The sequence below is a fragment of the Elaeis guineensis genome, chromosome 2, assembly GCF_000442705.2.
Source record: "Elaeis guineensis isolate ETL-2024a chromosome 2, EG11, whole genome shotgun sequence".
NCBI classification, from domain to species: Eukaryota; Viridiplantae; Streptophyta; class Magnoliopsida; order Arecales; family Arecaceae; genus Elaeis; species Elaeis guineensis.
This window is the reverse complement of record NC_025994.2, coordinates 112102096-112121669: the sequence shown is the minus strand read 5'-3', so window position 1 is coordinate 112121669 and position 19574 is coordinate 112102096. Positions and strand designations below refer to the sequence as shown.

At 36.0% G+C, this 19574-nt stretch overlaps 2 protein-coding genes across 2 annotated transcripts; one reads left to right on the top strand and one right to left on the bottom strand.

The window, feature by feature from the left end:
- Positions 1–10021: 10021 nt before the first annotated feature.
- Positions 10022–11537, bottom strand: LOC105043737 (RING-H2 finger protein ATL40). Its single transcript, XM_073251380.1, is given in 3 exon segments — positions 10022–10492; positions 10728–11230; positions 11233–11537. Coding segments are annotated over 3 exon segments (732 nt in total). The 5' UTR covers positions 11452–11537; the 3' UTR covers positions 10022–10482.
- Positions 11538–18893: 7356 nt separating this feature from the next.
- LOC140855370 (uncharacterized) lies at positions 18894–19202 on the top strand. The gene has a single exon (XM_073251255.1). It carries the CDS (start codon positions 18894–18896, stop codon positions 19200–19202), a length of 309 nt encoding a protein of 102 aa, XP_073107356.1.
- The last annotated feature ends 372 nt before the right edge of the window (positions 19203–19574 follow it).

Below are 19574 nucleotides of genomic sequence, written 5' to 3'. Positions count from 1 at the left end.
GGTCTCAGGTCAGGAGGAGCACAGCATACGATGAAAATGAAATCGAGCGATCTAGTTCGACTTCAATATTTGCCCATCCATGATCAGCAGGTGATTGCCCCAGGATATGAGGGCGAAGAGATCTAGAAGCTCTCGAAGTCAGGAGGAGGCCGAATATCGAGTCGAGATGGAGATTGTTAAGATTTGATATCTCGAGATTCAGTCCATATTGAGCCCACAGTGAGGTTCGTAATGAAAAATAGAGTCCAACGAGATCAAGATCATCCCAAATGGAGTTCGGATGGAGGAGATACGAGCGATCGAAGCGGTGGCACGATGTACGAGGCGACGGTGGCCGGCGGTGGGCTGACGATGACTGACGGAGTGCCGTCCGGCCCGACGGAGATGCACCCAGCACGCAGCCGCGTGCGGCCCAGCTTGCAGACAGGCCCAGTGCGGGGGCGCACAGCCGAGGTGCGGTCGGGCCCAGGCGCGCATGCAGGCCGGCCCAAGCGCTCATGCGGGCAGGCCAACCTAGCGCTCGTGCGGTCCATCATGGACCGCACGACGCTGGTGGTCTACGAGAGCTGCGTGGACCAAGTCACGATCCACGCATGGTTCAGGGGTTTTTGTGCGCGATCCGACAGCCCAGGGAGCTTTCGGTCGAGATCCAATGGTCCGGAAAGGTTTTTGGTTGATCTTAGGACTCCTAATCATGTTCTAATATGGATTTTAAGCCTTTAAGCGGCTGTGAACGTGAACAGAAGGGTTATGGTGTGGCCCGTCTTTTGGTGTGGTGTGCGGACGGCTTTGTGCGGTTGTGAAGGAGCCTGAACACCCGTGAAGAGAGAGAGATGCGAGGATGCTGTAGAGAGAAGGAGCAAAGCTCCTGGACAGCGGACAACGATCGCTTCAGGGGTTCATGAGGTCTTCCTAGAGAGAGAGCTTTTGTGAGAGATAACATCTTGTGAGGAAAAAGTTGGGTGTACAAGGATTGAGGGTGAGATCTCCTCTTGTAAAATTTTTTTTCTCATAGTGAAATTTGCATGTCCCATAGACGCGAGCCCTTTTTTAGTTGATCCATGTATTTTAATTATTTTCTATTTTATTTCTTCTTTCTTCTTGCTGCATCACGCGGTACCGAAAAGATCTTGGGAAGTGGTGTCCTGACCAGACATCCAACCTAACAAAAGATTGCGGGCTTTTGTTGGACGAAGGTAAGGATCATTCTTGCGCTTACAGGCGAGGGTTTTTGCAGGGGGAGGAGAATCGAGGAGGGGATTATAAGGAGGGGAAAAAGGAGTCCATGGGGGTTTGGGTTGTTTTTTTCTCTTGTCCTTGTTTCGATGGTGGTGGTGCTTCTTTTTTTTCTCTCTTTCTGATGAGAATTGAAGGGGTTTTATGGAGGAATGGCGGGGGGAGAAGGGAACGAAGCCCGCTCCGTTCACATTCGAAATGCCTCTCACCAAAGTAACGATGCATGGCAAAAAGGCTCACTTATGCGCCTTCCAGTTGACTCCTAGGCCTTAGGTTATGTGGTCGTCCTCATGTGTGTCACGTGAGGGTGTGAATTTGGGTACATGAAAGTTTGATTATCTTTCATAAAATTTTTGGAGATATTTTGGATAGTATAATATTATTTGATAAAAAATTTAAAAAATTATTTTATTTTTATAAAAAATAAAAAAAATTATTTATAAAAATTTTAAAATGAAGTTTTTTCGTAAAGTACTTGTTGATCAATATCAGAAAGCTATTTTGACTTTCATAAATTTTTTTTAATGATTAAAATATCCACCAACAAATCTCATAATTACATCTTATATCGTAGCATAATATCATATATAATTATATTATAAATATAATATAATAATAAATTAATAATATAATATATTATTATTACAATCATAATATTATTATTATATTATTATAAAATACATAATTATAATTATGGTATATTCTTATATTATATTATATGATTATATTATTATAATATAAATATATAATATACTATTTATTATATTATAATACTATAATATAATTTATTATATTATAATCTATTATTAGATTAAATTATAATCTATTATATTATATTGTTATATTGTATTATAATATTATTATTATATTGTATATTACATTGTAATTATAATGAAATTATATTAATATCATATCACATTATTATGCTATAGTATTTAATATTATATTATATATATAATATAATAATATATTATATTGTATTGTATTATATTCTGATATACAGTATTATGGAATATCTTTTTTTTATCATTTTATTATAACAAATGCACTTTCCCATTTTGATTATCAAATATATATTAACTTTTTATAATATTTTAAAAATATAGTTATCAAATAGCAAGTGATTTTTTAGAACAGCTTTACTTTCAAAAGCATCAAAAGCGCTAATACCAATAATAATTCCAAACATGGTCTGATTGTTTCAAGTACTACTTGAGAGTCAAACAACAATGAGTGCTTCAGTTGCTCTTCTACGTATAATTTCGTTAACATCAGGAAATCAAATGTAGGTTTATCAAAGTATTGTAGAGACTATGTGGGGATGTTTGGTTCGTAACCAAAATCAGAATAGGAATAAAAATATGAATAGTTTGGAATCGGAATCGAAATGATCAAATACTCCGAAGCATTTGGTTCGTGATCAGAATTAGAATCGAAATTGAAATAGAAAATTGAATCCATTGAGGAGGAGAGTAGGGATTGAGTTCTATATAGATTGAGTTATTCCCATTCCTCTCCAGAATCGAAATTGAAATGGGATTCCTCTCAACCAAATCATTGAAATGGGAGTCATCCATTCCGATTCTGATTTCAGACCCCCACTCCTCTTAACTAAATACCCCTTGCATATTGTTAAAAGTACAGTCCGTCGTTCTGTTGTGTTGGAAAAAGAAAATTAATACCCGGGATGTCTGAATAGAAAGCTGAAAGAAAAGGCTTTGAAGGCATCCGAATCTGCTGACCATTTGTTCTCGGAGTGCAATTTCTTTGGAATCATTTGGAAGGCAGCCTGCTCCTTGATGGGGGTGCTCAGCTTACATGCAAATTTCGAGGGATTGTGCATGGATTGGATGGAAAGAAAAATTTTCAGAAAGTGCCTTACTAGTGATCCTCATTTTAATTGGACCTCTTTACTTGGACTTGTTGGAATTTGGAAGTAGAGCAACGCTGGAATTCTTCTCAACAAATGGGCATCTATTACTTCTGTGGCTGCTGGAGGAGTTCAACTTTTCGATCAATGGTCCATTCTTTGCAACGAAAAACTTCTAATTGAGCGTGGGAAAGTATGGAGACACGTAGAGGCGTTACCTCAAATGTTGAATGGAGTCTGACACACTTTCGGATCACTGTTTAACATTGCTCTTTCTTCCCCTGTTTCTGTGCTGTTTCTTGTTGATCTTCCCTTTTTTTTTTTTTTTCCTTTTAGACACGGATGCCACAGGCTCAACAGCATGGTTTTTGGATTTGGCACGTCATGGTGGCATCATTGGACGTATCACGGAAAATCAGGCATGGGGATAGGATGGCGCTCATCCGACTACCTGGTCCACTTTTTCTACAAACAGTTGCTCGGTTCAGTGATCTCAGTGAGGAGAATCCGATCATTTCTTCTGATTTCGTACCCAGAACGAGCAACAGTTTTTAATAACATCAGCTTCTCACCATCCCCCTTCCTTGTAACTTCAATGCACCTTCTTCTCTGCAACATCTCTCTATAACGCCTCTTCTCTCCAACCTTTATCGTAATGATACTCTCTCGTCAATAAAAGCTAGGTGGCAACGTCCTCAGCCTTCCTTTTATTCAAAAAAATTAATTAATTAATTAATTAAATATAAAGTTAGGGTGCAAATGGATCAAATCGAAATAAGTCATGAATGATCCTAACTTGACCTGATTTCGTTATCGAATCCTAATATTGAACCCAAATTCAATCCAATAAAAAATTGGATTGGATCATGTCAAATTCATAGCCAAAATTTTTGATCCAACGGATTATGCAGATTAAATCGGGTTCAAATCTATGATTTTATTTGGGTTAAATATGGCCAACTATATTTAATTACCATATAACCAACTACCAATAACCATTCAAAATAGACAATAAATAATATTTTCTAAAAAAATATATAAAATTAATTTTAAACTCATCTTAATATTAATGATATCGCATATAAAAATCTTAAATCACAACTTATAAGTTCAAACATGTGTTTGTCCTAATAATATGCTGGCTTCAAATCGGATCAAGTTCAAATTTAATAGATCCAGATTTAATCCAATAAATAGAACGGGTCCAATTTTAAAATTTGATGCAGCCCCATGGATCTTTTAAGACAAATCGGATCAAATTGAAACAAATCAAATTAATCCGATCCATTTGCAGCCTTACATCCAACTGAACCCACCGTGAAACTTCCTTGCATGATTGAAGAAAATTACTACAATTAGAATATATTTCAATTTTTTATGTAATTTAAAAATAATATAGCTAATTTTTATTGGCTGTGCAACATGTATGATATCTAATGTATGTAACAACTAACAAAGTTGATTATAAGAAAAACTAGTATTACCAAAAGAACGAAAAATCAATTGGGACAATCAAAATTCGCTATATATATCCCAGTTGTAGAAATTTGGTCTGTACATTAGCAGTTTATAAGCAGGTTGTTCATGTCTGGATTAAAACTGAAGTGAGCTTAACCATGTGTTTGAAGCTCAAAACTTCATTTTTGTGGCCCCTTAAACAAGTTACTTCTCAAGTAGACCTCGAGTTGCTACATAATTATGTGAGCCAACTGCAGTTTAGGCCTACCTATTTTGTGAGTCGAGCTTTCACTCAATCATCTACTACCAGATACGATCATTACACTGACAGGAATCTTGACCTTCAGCATTTTCTCAGGTGCTTATGATTAAAATCAGAAAACATAAATTGCATAGGTTAACACCAGTTTAGCTGGTAAAGTTGATTGGAGTTGTTACTAATGACATGAGTCTGGGGATGCAAGGATGTTGAACTGGCTTATCAGGCCGGTGGACCAGGCCCCAAAATGAACCGCAAACTAACTGTCGAATTATAGGTTATTTTAGGTGGCCTGCTGGATAGGTATCCAAATTACCTAGCGCAGATCCATTCTCTCATTTGATTTAATCGGAAAAATTAAGATAATTATTCATAGATCTAAGTTCAAAGCCAAGTTGGGATCAGATCTGGCCAGTTTGTACTCAGGTTTGAAGAAAAATATTTTATACACTACGGGTGGAGAAGCACCGTACGTACTGCCTACGGTGATTGGCCCACGCACACCACCCACGGTGCACAAAACATTTCTCAAGGTTTGAAATAGGTGATCCAAAGCCAGGCTGGGCTGAGCTAGGCCTATATGTAAGTTGTAGCGGCCTGGTTGAGAAACCACGTCATGGCCTCTGGCCCATTTGCATCATCCCATCAACAGCACTATAAAATTTATTATCTCAATAAAGAGATAGACCCTAAAATCTTATCTTGCTCTGGAAACACTTTTTGAACATTATCTCAATTTCACTTATATTTTCTGTATTTTACAGTGTCAATAGCTTGACTACATTGGAATACATGCATAACTAGAAGGATTAGTTTAGCATTTTTTAAAATACAGGGTGTGTAAATGAAATTGGACTAAAATTGAGAGGATGTTCCGATAATTTTTTCTTAAATAAAATATAGACTTCTACCTACCTTTCTAAGCTTTTTAAATGATGGAGCATGTGCATGTGGAGCTGATGCAGTTGTAGGACAAACAATGTGGATTATTTATTATAATCTTTCACCAGGACAACATTGAAAGCTCAGAGGTTGGCTGATGAGAGGGACACGACCATTATGGTTGGCTAGATGCGGGAGCAATCTAGAGATGCAGTGTTGCATCTACTCTTATAGGATATATGGTGATTTGAAGAGTATATCTCGATGATCATCGGGCATATCTATCAAAAGACGAATAGTATCATAGATCGGATGGCTTCATACATTGCGGAGTATACTAGAGACATCTTATAGCCCGATGTTGCTGATTTTCATATGTTACTTTATGATATTTTTTTTATTTTTTTATTATATTCATATTAGAATTAAGTGAATGCTCTGTCTTATCAAGAAAAAATAAAAAAAAATTGAATTAATTATTGTTGATTTGCAGAATTAAGGAGCGGTGGTGCAGGTGTTTTGATCGATCGCAGTGCCAGGACCAAGGGGAGCGTAAAGGACTTTCACTAACCAATGCAGAAAGTTGGAAATGTGGAAATGTGGAAATGTTTAATCTAGAAACATGCGGATACGTGATGGCCGCACCCGCACCCGAACCCAACATCCGGATCGGATACGTGATGGCCGCATACTCCTTAGAGCAAGCCCTAAAGAATATGCAAGGCCAAAATAAATCATTACAATCTTAACATCCATAACAATTAATTTCAATAATAATTCATAAAACCTTGCATAATTACAATTAACATTCCTTCAATCCTCTGATCAGGTATCAACGGTATTCTATCTATGCATCCACTCACTCATAAATCCATACCATAGCCAACCATGGACATCTTGTAACTCTGAGAAGAAAAAGAAAATGAAGGGGTGTGAGCTTTACAGCCCAGTAAGAATTTCCATATCACACCAATATAATAATATAATCTGAAAATAATGATAGGCAATAACATATAAAAGTCGATGTTCACTGTCCAGAATACTGCAAACATTTATAGATTATCTGTTTTATCAAAAGAGATGCATCATCGTATGTTAAATAAGTGAAACAATTTTATTCAATGATTGTTTCATGTCTTATCTTTCTATTTTCTTCTATTATCACATCATCTTTAATCCTTTCTTTTTGGCTTTAGCTTTAGCTTTGGCTTTGACTTTGGCTTTGGACTACCAGGATCATGCGACGATCTTTTATTTGGATCGATTTCTGTGATCTTTCTCGGATCGAAATATTCATGATCTTTCTCGGATCAAAGTGGCCATGATCTTTCTCGGATCAAATCATTCATGATCTTTCTCGGATCAGATTCTTCATGATCTTTCTCGGATCATATTCTTCCACACATAAGCCTGTGGGGGCTGTCCCAGGCATAAGCTCCTGACAGACTATTCCACATGATAAGGTCAGTCCAAACTATATTTCTCTTTCTTTTCATTTTCATGAAATTATGATATTTAACTTCATTAATCAATTCATCTTTTGCAGTATAATAAATATGTCATACACATAATCATGCCATCAATCACCGATACATATGTATTGATATAGCATACTCATGCTTAAAATCACATAAATAAATAACAGTGTCTCAGATATAACAAATTCATCGATCTCAAATCCAATGATGCAAAATCAATGAGATAAAACCAACGATAAAATAACATATATAATGATAATCATGTACAGGGATTCTTACTTTTAACGGTGACTGATCCAAACACAAAAATCAATGTTCTTCTTTGATTTATGAATTCTTTAACAAAATATTCCACTCGATATCATTTGCAGACAATCATCTCTTCATAATCCTGATCAAATATAAAGATCATATATGGAAAAAATTACCGATAATCGATCCTAATAACACAGATCGAGGACCTCTCTTAGGATTAATCAAAATTAGGATTTATCTAAGTATCTAGATCCTTCACTGATTTATAAGACTTATAGAGAGAGAAAATTCATGAAGAGAGAGAAAATTCTAGAGAGAGAAAGTAGAGAGATAAAGTGGAGAGAGAATCTTTGTATCCTTTCGATGAGGCAATCATGGTCGAGATCATCAGAGGTCCTATCAGGGTGACTCAATATGAATAAAGTGTTACAAATTTCAAATAGAATCGGACTGGGATCAGATCTACTGCACGAATTTCGGAGCAATCTCAATTCATCATATTTTTATTTCAAATATATCCTAGGGTCTGTGATGTCATCAGAGAGAGATAGTAGAGAAAGATTCTAGAGAGATAAAATCCACAAAAAGAGAGAAAGATCTAGAGAGAGAAAATAGAGAGAGAATCTAGAGAGAGAAACTGGAGAGAGAAGAGAGAGAGAAAATTTTTCTCTCTTCTTCTTCTTTTTATTTTATTTTATTTTTATTTTTCTCTTTCTCTTTTTCTTTTTTTTTTCTTTCTCTTTTTCTTTTCCTTCTTCTCTTTTTCTTTTCTTTCTTTTTCCTTTCCTTTTTCTTTTTTCTTTTTCTTTTCTTTTCTTTTCTTCTTCTTCTTCCTTCTTCTTTTCTTTTCTTTTCCAGTGGGTTCCTTTGGGCCAAAACAGGGGCATCGTCCCCCTCCATCTCCACTCACCCTCAAGCGGCCAAAGAGGGCCGACTCCGGCCACCCTCCGACAGTAGCCGACGACGACGCATCCACAGCCCCGATGACAGCCCCAACGGTGGCTGTTGCCGGTGGCACACGAGGGAGAAAAAAAAATAAAACGTAAACAGGGGTGTCCCTGTTTGAGCCCGAACCGGCATCTCGCCGGCTTCCAAGTACCCAAAGGCCGGAGAGATTAATCCGAAAAGAAGGAAGAAGGAACGTACCTTATTCCGACGGTCGAAAATAGCTCCAGCGGCCCTTCTCTTCCGATCAACCCTCACGGTGCTCTCTTTTGCCAAAAATCTTTCAAATCCCTTTAATTTCTTTGAAGTTTTGTTGTAAGATTCTAAGGGAGGAAAGGGAGGTCTTTTATAGAGGAGGTTTTCAACTCTAGCCGGACTCCTCGAGTCCGATTTCGTCGGAAACGGGAAGGAAGAAAACTCCAGTTAGGAGTCTTCCTTCTCCTCTATTATTTTTTTTTTAAAATCTAAATTATTACAGTTTAATCTAGAAACAGCGAAAATGCGCAACACATGCCTCAGATACGTCTTTTCATTGTTATTTTCTTGTGAGATGAGATAACTACGGACTGCAAGCCCCATGGAGTCATCTTATGACGTTGAAGCGATCGTAATAAACAAATAACCACCAAATACAAGGAAATGTTATACCAGATGAACGCATAAAGGTATGCAACCAAGGATAAGCCAACCTAAATAGAAGGAAATGTTATACTACCATCAAGGTCTAAATCAATGTCAGTGGATGGCTTGACAAGTATTGAACAAGTTTTTTTGTTTTTCTCTTCTTTTTTTCTTTTTTTCTTTTTTTCTTTTTTTTTCTTTTTTTGAGAAAAAGGGAGGTAGGCCACCCAAAATTTTATTCAATATCATTCGAGCAATTGTGAAAACATTTGATAAGAAATTTCTTACTCCTTGCATATCCGCCGGCAGCTTTCCGTCTCGTAAGCAACGTTTGACTTCATAAAAATACTACTTTTTTTATATATTACCTCTTAGTTTCTTTGAGATAAGGTTGCTTCAATGAACAACACTATAGGCCAACCAATAAAAGCATGAAGAAAAAAATGAAAGAAATTGACAACGAGTGCTTGGGTGTATGATTTTCCATTTCCAAGACTTGCATCATTCAAAAGAATAATATGGATATACTAAAGGAGTTGAAAAAGAAAGAAGTTTACCTTTCTCATCTTCTGTATCTGAATACCTGAATTCCAAGTGAATATTATGTCCTAACAATTTTTTCTTTTAATTAATCCATATTGGATGCATCACACGATTGAAAAAAGAGCTCTTAGACATGGGTTAAATGCACAAGAAAAAAATTGTTCGAAGCTATAAACTTTTGCAGAGCAAGCCTTTTGTACTATAAAGTGGAGCACTCTTTTTATCCAATATATTATTTTAGCTGTTACCAAACAAAAACTTGCAATAACTCTTAATTAAGTCAAAATCAAATTAAAGCTAAATTCTTTTCACACTCAACTCCCCATATACCACCATTTTTTTTTTAAAGAAAAAACCGTTCAACCTAAGTAACCTGAAGCATATCTTAATTAAGTCAAATCAAATTGCAGCTAAATTCTTTTCACACTCAACTCCCTATATACCACCATTTTTTTTTTTGAGGAAAAAACCGTTCAACCAAAGTAACCTGAAGCATATCTCATTGAGATTTGAAAAAGTTCAATTCTCGCCCGATCAACATATCATGGCGGCCAAGGTACATATCAAACTATGACCAGAACATTTGGAGTTTTCTGGCAGAAAACTTTGAATACCTAAAACATTTATGAAACGAAGAACCAGTGATATCATGCTGCTATAAATCAGCGGGGGATCAACGTGGATACCAAATGCTAGCTCGATATTCCTCCAGTCACATTTGTGGAACAGCCCCTACAGTCAAGGCCTCATCAAATAAAAAGCCCCACAAACTGCAACACATTAAATTAACCATATGAAACCATCAATGAAAAGTATCCAAGGTGGCGTGTCCCCCCCCACATCTACCAAATCCTTTGAAACTCAGAACTTCCATTCTCCTTCTCGTGGACCCATTCACCTACCACCCAGTGGTACCACGTGGCAAGCCCCAACTTTCAAGCCGGACTGCAAGGCAAAAAAAAAAAAAAAAAATCTAAAGTCCATGACCAACAAAATCTCTGTGTTCTTCACCTTACTTCATAAACAATCTGCTGTATATGTTCACACTAGTAATTAGAAACCTTTTCCAAATGAAAAAAAAAAAAAAAAACAAAGTAGAAAGAAAGAAAACACGAAGAAATCAAAGTGAAGGAAAAGAAAAAAAAGGGAAATTTAACAAGTATCGTATGAAAAATTTTACTACTGCCTCTCCAAGTCTTCGATCTCAACCCCTTGAGTTCTCCTCCCTGCAGACCTCTCCCTGCTCAACATGTACATCCTCCGAAACGATGAGCTAAACCGCGACGACATCGAGCCGCCTCCTTCCTTCGTCTCCGACGTGCCCTCCGTCACGCCGCCTCCGGGTAACTCACGTGTCCCTGGTTGTGGCGCTGATGACTCCCCTATCTCCACGGCGACCGCCACCGGTGGCGGCTCCACCCCAGTCCGGCAAACCGGGCACGTAGAATTAGAACTCAACCACATATCAATGCAGCTGACATGGAACACATGCCTGCAGCCCGGCAGCAACCGGACCATCTCACCTTCTTCTATCACGCTCAAACAAATCGCGCACTCAGCACTGCAGCTACCATCGTTTTTATCGTTGCTTGCGTTGTTAATAATTCTTCGGTGAGGGAACGTGGGCAGGGCGGTGATAGCCGAGGGGTCGAGCCCGGCCTTTGGGGGGGCTCGTCGCGGGGGCCGGCGTAGGCGACCCCAATACGAAAAAGGCTGATCGAAGTGGAGCGGCGGGCGACGCGCTGGCGGCGGAGGACGTAGCGCGTGTAGAGGTGGAGGAAGGTGACGAGGGCGACGACGAAGAGGAGGCAGAGTATGGCCGTCACCAGAATCCGGGTGTCGAGGTCGTATCTCGAACGGTGGTCTTCGACGTCGGAGAATTCGAGCGGTGGGACGTTGGACATGGTGGCCGCTTGTGTATCTCAAACTCCCCCTCTTTGCTTCTCCTCTCCCTGGGGTCCGTTTATCTCAACAAAGAAGAAGAAAAAAAAACTTTGATAACGAGATATTTTTCGTGAGGCATGTGGTTTTGTTACCATCATTGACTCAAGTTTAATTAGCAAATTAAAAGGTCGATGGTGCCCTTGTGTTTGGTGTTCATTTGGACCGCTTGATGCTGATCGGACGTTGGATGGCTGTTGGTGAGGTGTCTAATTTTGGATTGTTCTTCAGGATGTTTTAGGTATGGAGATGACGCGTGAATGGGGCGGGGTTCGGTCGGTCAAGGAAGCGACGAAGAACATATCTGCACGAAGTAACGCATGGTAATCTCTATGCGGGGAACTCAAAATGCGGGAGACATTCGTCGGGTGCTCGATGCTTTCTCGGTTGTCCATACGTTGATGAAACCCGTGAGCAGGAACCAAAACTAAAATAATTAGAAGTTTTGTATTATTACAATCATAATTATAAAAATATATAATTATGATTTATCACAGATTTTATTTCCAGAGTTGCCATATTAGCTAAGAATTTGATATCTTTATCCTCATTTATAGGCCAAGACTTCAAAATTATTATTTTAATTTAAATCACGATAAATCAAGATGCACAAGGACCTGTCCTCTAATTGAAATGGTAGGAATCCACTGGATGGATTTTTGGCAAATTTTGGTGGATTAGACATTTTGTTATAGAAATTCCTACAAATATGCTGATATTATAAATCTATCTCGTAGATCTTGATGTATGAAAATATATATATATATATATAAAAGTAGAAAGAGCAAATTTTTAGCCCATATGATAAATCTAATTAAGATTAACTACTCTTTTAACAAATTAATCTAAAAATTTTAATTAATTAAATATTAGTTATTATTTTTAAATTAATATTACATCAATAGAATGAGATTTTTTAGCTGCACTAAAACCTCATGATTCGTCTCATTCATGGGAAGAGGAGAGCACAAAGTATGGTGAACAAAAAAAAATAAAAAAATACTGCATGTTTGGTTGAAAATATCAAAGAAGGGGGATGAAAAAGTAATTTTTTATAGAAATAAGTTTTTCATATTCTCTGAAAAAAAAATCATCTAAGATATGAAAAAAAAATTTCATAGTTGAAAATTATGATAATTTTTTAGCAAAATGCTTTATGCATGTGGTGTTTTTTTGTCTAATCTATGTTAATTTCCTTCGATCAATCAAATATATAAAATTATTTTTTCAGATATTATATACGTAGGTAATAGTTTTTCAGAAAAAAACTCAATTGGGGTAAAATGGCAAAGCAGCAAGCCGCATACCAAAATTGTGCATTTTTTTCTCATCTGAATTGTTGGGGCAAGCAAGTGGTAGATGTAGGGCCGATTTGGTCAAGAAGTTGGAAAAATGGCGAGAGAAGAACGTGGAGGTGCTTTGAAGAGTTTGCCGTGGCCGACGCATTTTACAACTAATTGAGGGTGGGCCCTCACCTCGAAGCCAGCGAACACCCTCATGTACGTGATCTAAGCAAGCGTAGGCTCCCTTCTCTTATCTTCCCCAAGAAGTCCAAATCCAATTCGATCGGTGTGGATGAGACTCGTCGCCCATATAGACCCAGGGGCCAAACGGTCGTCATGTTCTCGCATAAAGGCGTAAAGAAAAGTCCTCTTGATGGCCTGCAGAGATTATCCAGATCAATCTAGGTAAATGTGGAATTGAAAAAGCTTGCTATGTGCAAAGGGCGCAAATGGATTGAAATGGATTGGATCATGAGTGACCCCACTTGATCCAGTTTCTTGATTGGATACTAATGATTAGCTCGGATCCGATCAAATAGAAAATCGAATCAAGTCGAATTAAATCTATGGCTAAAATTTTCAATCCAATAGATCATTCAAATCGGATTAAGTCTATGTATAATCTAGCCTCAATTCAAAAATTTTAATCCAGATCAATATGTAGCCAACCATATTTTAATTATCATATGATCAACTATTATTAATAATATAAAATAAATAATAAATAATATTATTTTTAAAATTAATTACTGTATAAAAATAATTTTAAACCTATCTTTATGTTAAAGATATTACTTATATAAGTCTTAAATTATAGCTTAAAGACTCAAATAGGTTTAGCTCCTAATGATATACCGAGTTCAGGCCTGATCTGATCGAATTATATTCGAATTCAATAAATTTAAATCCGGTCCCAAAAAATAGAGCGGATTCAATTTTAAACCATAATCAGATCCTATAGATATTTTAAATAGGCTATATTAGGTCTAAGCTGATCCAATTGGATAGAGTCATGGGCCAATCCGGCTCACTTGTAGCTTTAATGGTGTGAGAGCTACAAGGAATCTAATATATAAGTGTATGGTACATCATTTAACTTGAAATCCACAGATGCGACTAAAGAAGCATCTAATTTGGGTCAAACTGATAGGGTTTTTGGATGGATAACTTATTAGATCACTTTAACTAGGAGCAAACAATCCAATCCAAAACCTAACAGTCAAAATAACTCAGCCGAGTTTGTGGACGGATCAGTTATCCAAATCAACAAGTTTTCGAAATTGTCTTCAGAAAACGATTTGTGTTTGTTTCCTTAGTTTATTGGTTCTAGTTTTTATTAATATTTTTAAATTATTTTTTGGTCATATACTATTCAGTTATATCAATGTTGACTCACAAATTAACTATCCTGATCTGTGGTTGGGTCGGACCATCTGAAATCCAAGGAAGTTGAGTGTCCATGATTTTAAACACCGATGTGGTAAGCGTAGGGAATCATAACAGGAATAGGAGGTCCACGGTTAGGTTTCAACTGTAGAGAGGGAGCTTTAGGAATAGGGTCTTTGACTCTTCAAGCATTGTAAATCTTAAATCTTGATTAATTTAGTACGTATACGACATGAACAAGAACATATCCATAGCAAGCGGGAGCATGGTGCATGTTTGAGGGGATGGGAAAGGAAAAGTAAGTAATGGAGTCTCAGTTTGTTTTATGAAAGTCAAATCTATTTGTGGGTCGAATGAAAGAAAGTCATAAAGCCTATTTGCTTGGTTGGAAAGGGAGGAAAGAGTGGATTTATGAGACAGGTCTGACCGGGGAAAAACGTGTGCCTCTGATCAGTAAAAGGTGAGAAAGTCAGTCAAGTAACTTATTTTTAAAATAAATAGGACTGTTTGAGGTACAAAAATTGATACAATCAAAAGTCAACGTTCTCTGCTTTCGAAAGTCTCATATATATATATATATATATACATATACATATATATATATATATATATATATATATATATATATATACATATATAACAATTTTTTTTAAAAAAAAGACTTTTTTTTGGATATATAATTTTTTTTTAAAAAAAATGTTGGTTTTTTTTTTTCTTTTTTTGGGGGTGAGGGCGGGTGTTATTCCCCACACTAGCCACCTAAATAGATGGGGTTTGTTCCTTGGTCATCCAAAATCATGCCTATAATTTTACTAACTGCATTGATTGACGGTCATAATAAAATTAAAAAAAGCATGCAAACCTCGTGAAGGCAACAAGTCCGCTAGCTACAACTTGGTATGCAGAAGTTTCATTGAATAAAATGAAATTGGATGAAATTCTTTATAGTAAATTAGCAAGGCTAACAATGCATAGGTACTAAAATTTTTGGATATATTTTAATTTTTTGAATTCTATGCAACTATAATTATAGTGCATGTAGAAGATTTGCACTAATAAGTGAACAAAAGCCTATCACTAAATCAAAATTATGGAGTAGAACTAGTCATGGGGCGGACTTGATCATAGAAAAGATCATATTTTAAAGAGGTTCAATCCAAAATTCTACTAAAAATAAATGAGCGATTCTTTGTGCACTGCACATGATGCAGAAATTCAGCACAACGTGCGGTAATTGGTCACCACAAGGGGGGAAGTCGGAGAAAAAAATTTTTTTTTCTAGAGAAGATGGGGGAGGGGTTTCTGCGCCAATCACCATACACTGTATAATAAGAATTTTGCAAAATGAATATAGTTTAAGCCCGAGGCATAGCCCATTATCAACTCAAATGTTGAGGTAGTAGGAGAATGAATTATTAAACTATCACCTCTATTAAATGTTTGAGTATAGAAAGATTTAACATATGAAAAAGTGTTGAAATTTGGAATATGCTAAATTTCTTCTATTAATTACCTATAAATCTATCATAATATAAAAAATCTAAATCTAAATCTACATTATTTTGGTAATTGGTTTTTTGAGTGATGTTTTTTTAGAGAGAGGGAGACCTAGATTGTTATTGCCCATTGCAGAATCTTGATTCAACAAATTCTTAATACTATTTGCTTCACTCTTAAGATGGCAATAAGGCTGCCCATTAATTAGCTCATTTTGCTACCTTTCATAATTTTTCTCTTAATTGGAATATTTGCTCTTTTGCTGCATTTCTTTTTCTTTATTATCACACGAGAAACTTGATGTAAGTACCTTGGATCAATTGAGTTGAATGGAATTAATTGGATGCTTTTTTATCAAAAAAAAAAAGATATAAGACTTATGTTTATTTCCTTATTGACATTAGATTTTAACATGGATATTTTTATTTTATATTTAAAGTAGTATTGGTAACCTGAATGCCAAGACTAATTTAAAAATATATATATGAAGTTTAATTATGATATGAAAATTAGAAAGAACACTTAATGTAATAATCCTCCCGCCAAAGACTTGTCACCATTGTAGAAGAACAAGTAGGACTTAATACAACAATGCCTTTACCTATATTTGTAAAATTCCCATTGGGCAGTGTGTGGAAACTAAATCTGCATTACCTAACTATAACATCAAGGTATAAAGAGGAATTAGATGCAAACAATTCCTTCCATCTAGGGTTGCAAGTGGGCTTAGACTGGGCCGAGGCCCATCAGGTTAAGGTTTATGCTCAACAATGTCTAGACTGAATTTGGGTTTGAAATTAGAGCCCGTGTGTATTTCGGAATGGGCTCTGATGGTTATTAGGCTCAGCCCAAGATGGCCCTGAATTTGAGCATGAACCAGGCCCAAAAACCACATGAGATAAATCGCACAGGACACCATCTAACATCGCTCTGCATCTACCTCGAGATTTGGGCAGTTGATGAAATGGGAGAGCATGCCCAGTAGTTAGCTTGGCTCATGCAACTCGAGTTTTAAACCTATCCAATTCCCACACTTCACCTTCTCTATATGTCAATCACTTAGGTAGGGATTGGTTACTCAAATGGAATTACTAAAGTGATAATCTTAATCCTAGAATAATCTAATACCAAGTGATTAAAGATTACCATTTTTTCTGTATAAAGATCATCAAATTGGATATGTTATATTTTGATAATTAAAGATCCGTAGATATCTATAAGCAACCTGTTTGATATATATGGGAATCAAATAGCACTAATTATATAATACTAATACTACCTCTAATATATTCCATGAAAAAATATTTATTAATCATATAAATATAACATAATGCATTATTAATATATTTATTGTTGATATTTTTCATAAAAATATGTTTACTAATACTATAAATTATTAATCCTATAAAAATATATTAATTGTTATTAAAAGATAATTTTTTAAAAAACTATTTTTTTTTGTTTATACCTATAATATATTTTATTTTAATACTAATATTTATTTTGATTAAAAAATAAGAAAATAGAAATAATATATAAAATGATTTTATAATATAAATATAAAGTACAATAATATATTTCTATTATAATTAAAAAATATAATATATTATAATTTAACGTATATCACAAATACTAAATATGTAACACCATGCTCTATGACATTACCAAGTTTTATTTCTTTTTTTTTTTTTTTTTTTTTTGTGGATGAAATGGGAAAGGGACCATCCTCATGAATAATGACGCATTACGTTTTACATTGTTGCTGCCTTGTGGTTTGGGGAAGTTCGATAGGAGATCTGGTGAGTGAGGTGCCTGATGGAATGGTAGACTCCCTTGTAGCTGCATTGTTTGAAAAAGAAATGAGGAAGAACAAGTAGGTGCTGTGGAAAAAGGGCAAAACCTTTCGGCTAACTGGGAAAGGAAATTTCATCCAAAAAAGAAATTGGAAAAGAATATATGAATAGGAGAGAACGGAGTTCGGTTATCGAAAGGATAAAGGAGGTAAAAAGAGTATCACCTGGAAACTAATTGTGGAGGACTTCTACGACAGAAAGGATAAGTTACAGAGTTTTTGATTAACATACGTGGTTGCAAGGAGAATTGTGTGAAAAGCTTGTTTTCCTTGGAAAAGCTAAAAATCCAGAAATTACTACATTCGGACAAAATTTCTTTTGATGAAAAGACTTTTATTTTTGCTTTTCCTTCGTGCAGATTTCCTGTCAACCAAACTTAGGGAAAATGTTGTGTGTAAAATTATCATGCACCACTACTATGCCTAAAGAGGCATATATAGACTTATGATGCCTGCTGATGTTGCAATAAGACTTGCCATTCCTCTTGTCTCTACTTCTTGGTGTGGCCAATTTGAGGAAGTATCTTGCATAAAATGCACAATGGGAGCATTCTTAGTGCAATGGTTGGAGCATGATTTCTCAACCGACAAGGGACCATGTCACAATTATGTAAAAGAGCACCAATATAACATTCCCACTATCACAATCTTCATCATTTTAGAGGCAGACAACATATATACAATATTGATCTCCTACTCTCAAAGGTCATAATCTATTGCATCTTCTGGACATCATAGCGTGGACACCATGCTTCTTGAATGGCAGCTGTTGGTTCTTGTTTCCTACTGTGAGAATTGGATTTATGTGCCTGGGTCCTTTCACATATCATTTTACTTTCATTAATATATGCGTTTGTTTTCTTTTCTTTTCTTGTTATTGACCATTTCCGTTTCACTATTTATTTTTTCATATTGTTAATGATAATTTATCATTTTCAATGTAAGTCTTGGAAATAGCTATCTTGGAATTATAGGTTCGTTAGCCTAAATCATGTTTTAAAAATATGTCAAAGTTAATGAGTCTGTTGACTCTTTGGGATGTGTTAGTCTCTTAATTACAGATCTAGAATCATCCTTCAGGTGCTATATATATAAGTTTGTAATCTAAAAATGTTGGAATGAAATACAATTCAAAAAAGTTCTCTTCTCTCTTCTAAAATCTCCAACAAATTTTGGTATCAGGGCTCAGCCAAAAAAAAAAAAAAGAAGCTTGTCAAAAAAAAGGGAGTCCACTATTCTACAGCCACGGTGTCAAGAGTAAAAGACGCCAGCATCAAGGAGCACCATCACTTTCAAAAGGAAGTGATAAGAAGACACAAAAAAAAAAAAAAAAAAGCAAAGGACCACATTCTGACTTCATCAGAGTACCAAAAGAAAAAGAAGGAAAATGGCCTCATCCAATCCTATCACTTTCTTCTCATATACTCCCAGTCAAATACCCATCTTTGATGGAGAACATTATGAATATTGGAACTCTCAAATGGAGACCATCTTCATCTCGCAAGATTTACGGGATGTGGTGGAAAATGGATTCGAAGTCCAAGCAGATATGGAGGAAGAGCTCATTGAAGAAAGACTAAAACAGTTAAAAGAGAACATGAAGAAGAACGCCACAGCTTTGAGGATTATTCAACAAGGGATGAGTAAATCAATTTATCCTAGAATCTTCGGCATCAAAAAGGCTCAAGAAGCATGAAAAGTCTTGAAAAAAAAATTTCAAGGAGCCGATAAAGTAATCTCCATCAAGCTACAAACTCTATGGAGAGACTTCGACGACTTGTCTATGAAAGAAGGTGAGTTAATTCGTACTTTTTTTTCAAGAGTTGCGGTGATACGATCCCAGAAAAAAAAATTGTTGAAAGAGTTTTCAGGTCTCTTCCACAAAAATTTGAGCATATTGTTGCTGTTGTTGAAGAAACAAAAGATATGTCTCGGCTTACAAGGTATGAGTTGTTTAGCTCTCTGGAAGCATATGAAAGGAGAGTTAATCGCTATACAAGCCAACCTCTAGAGCAAGCTTTCCAAATGAAAGCTAATCTTGGAGAAAAGAAATCCGATTCTTCAGAGC

Coding starts and splice junctions, on each gene's coding strand:
- LOC140855370 (XM_073251255.1), top strand. CDS start 18,894: ATGGCCTCATCCAATCCTATCACTTTCTTCTCATATACTCCCAGTCAA.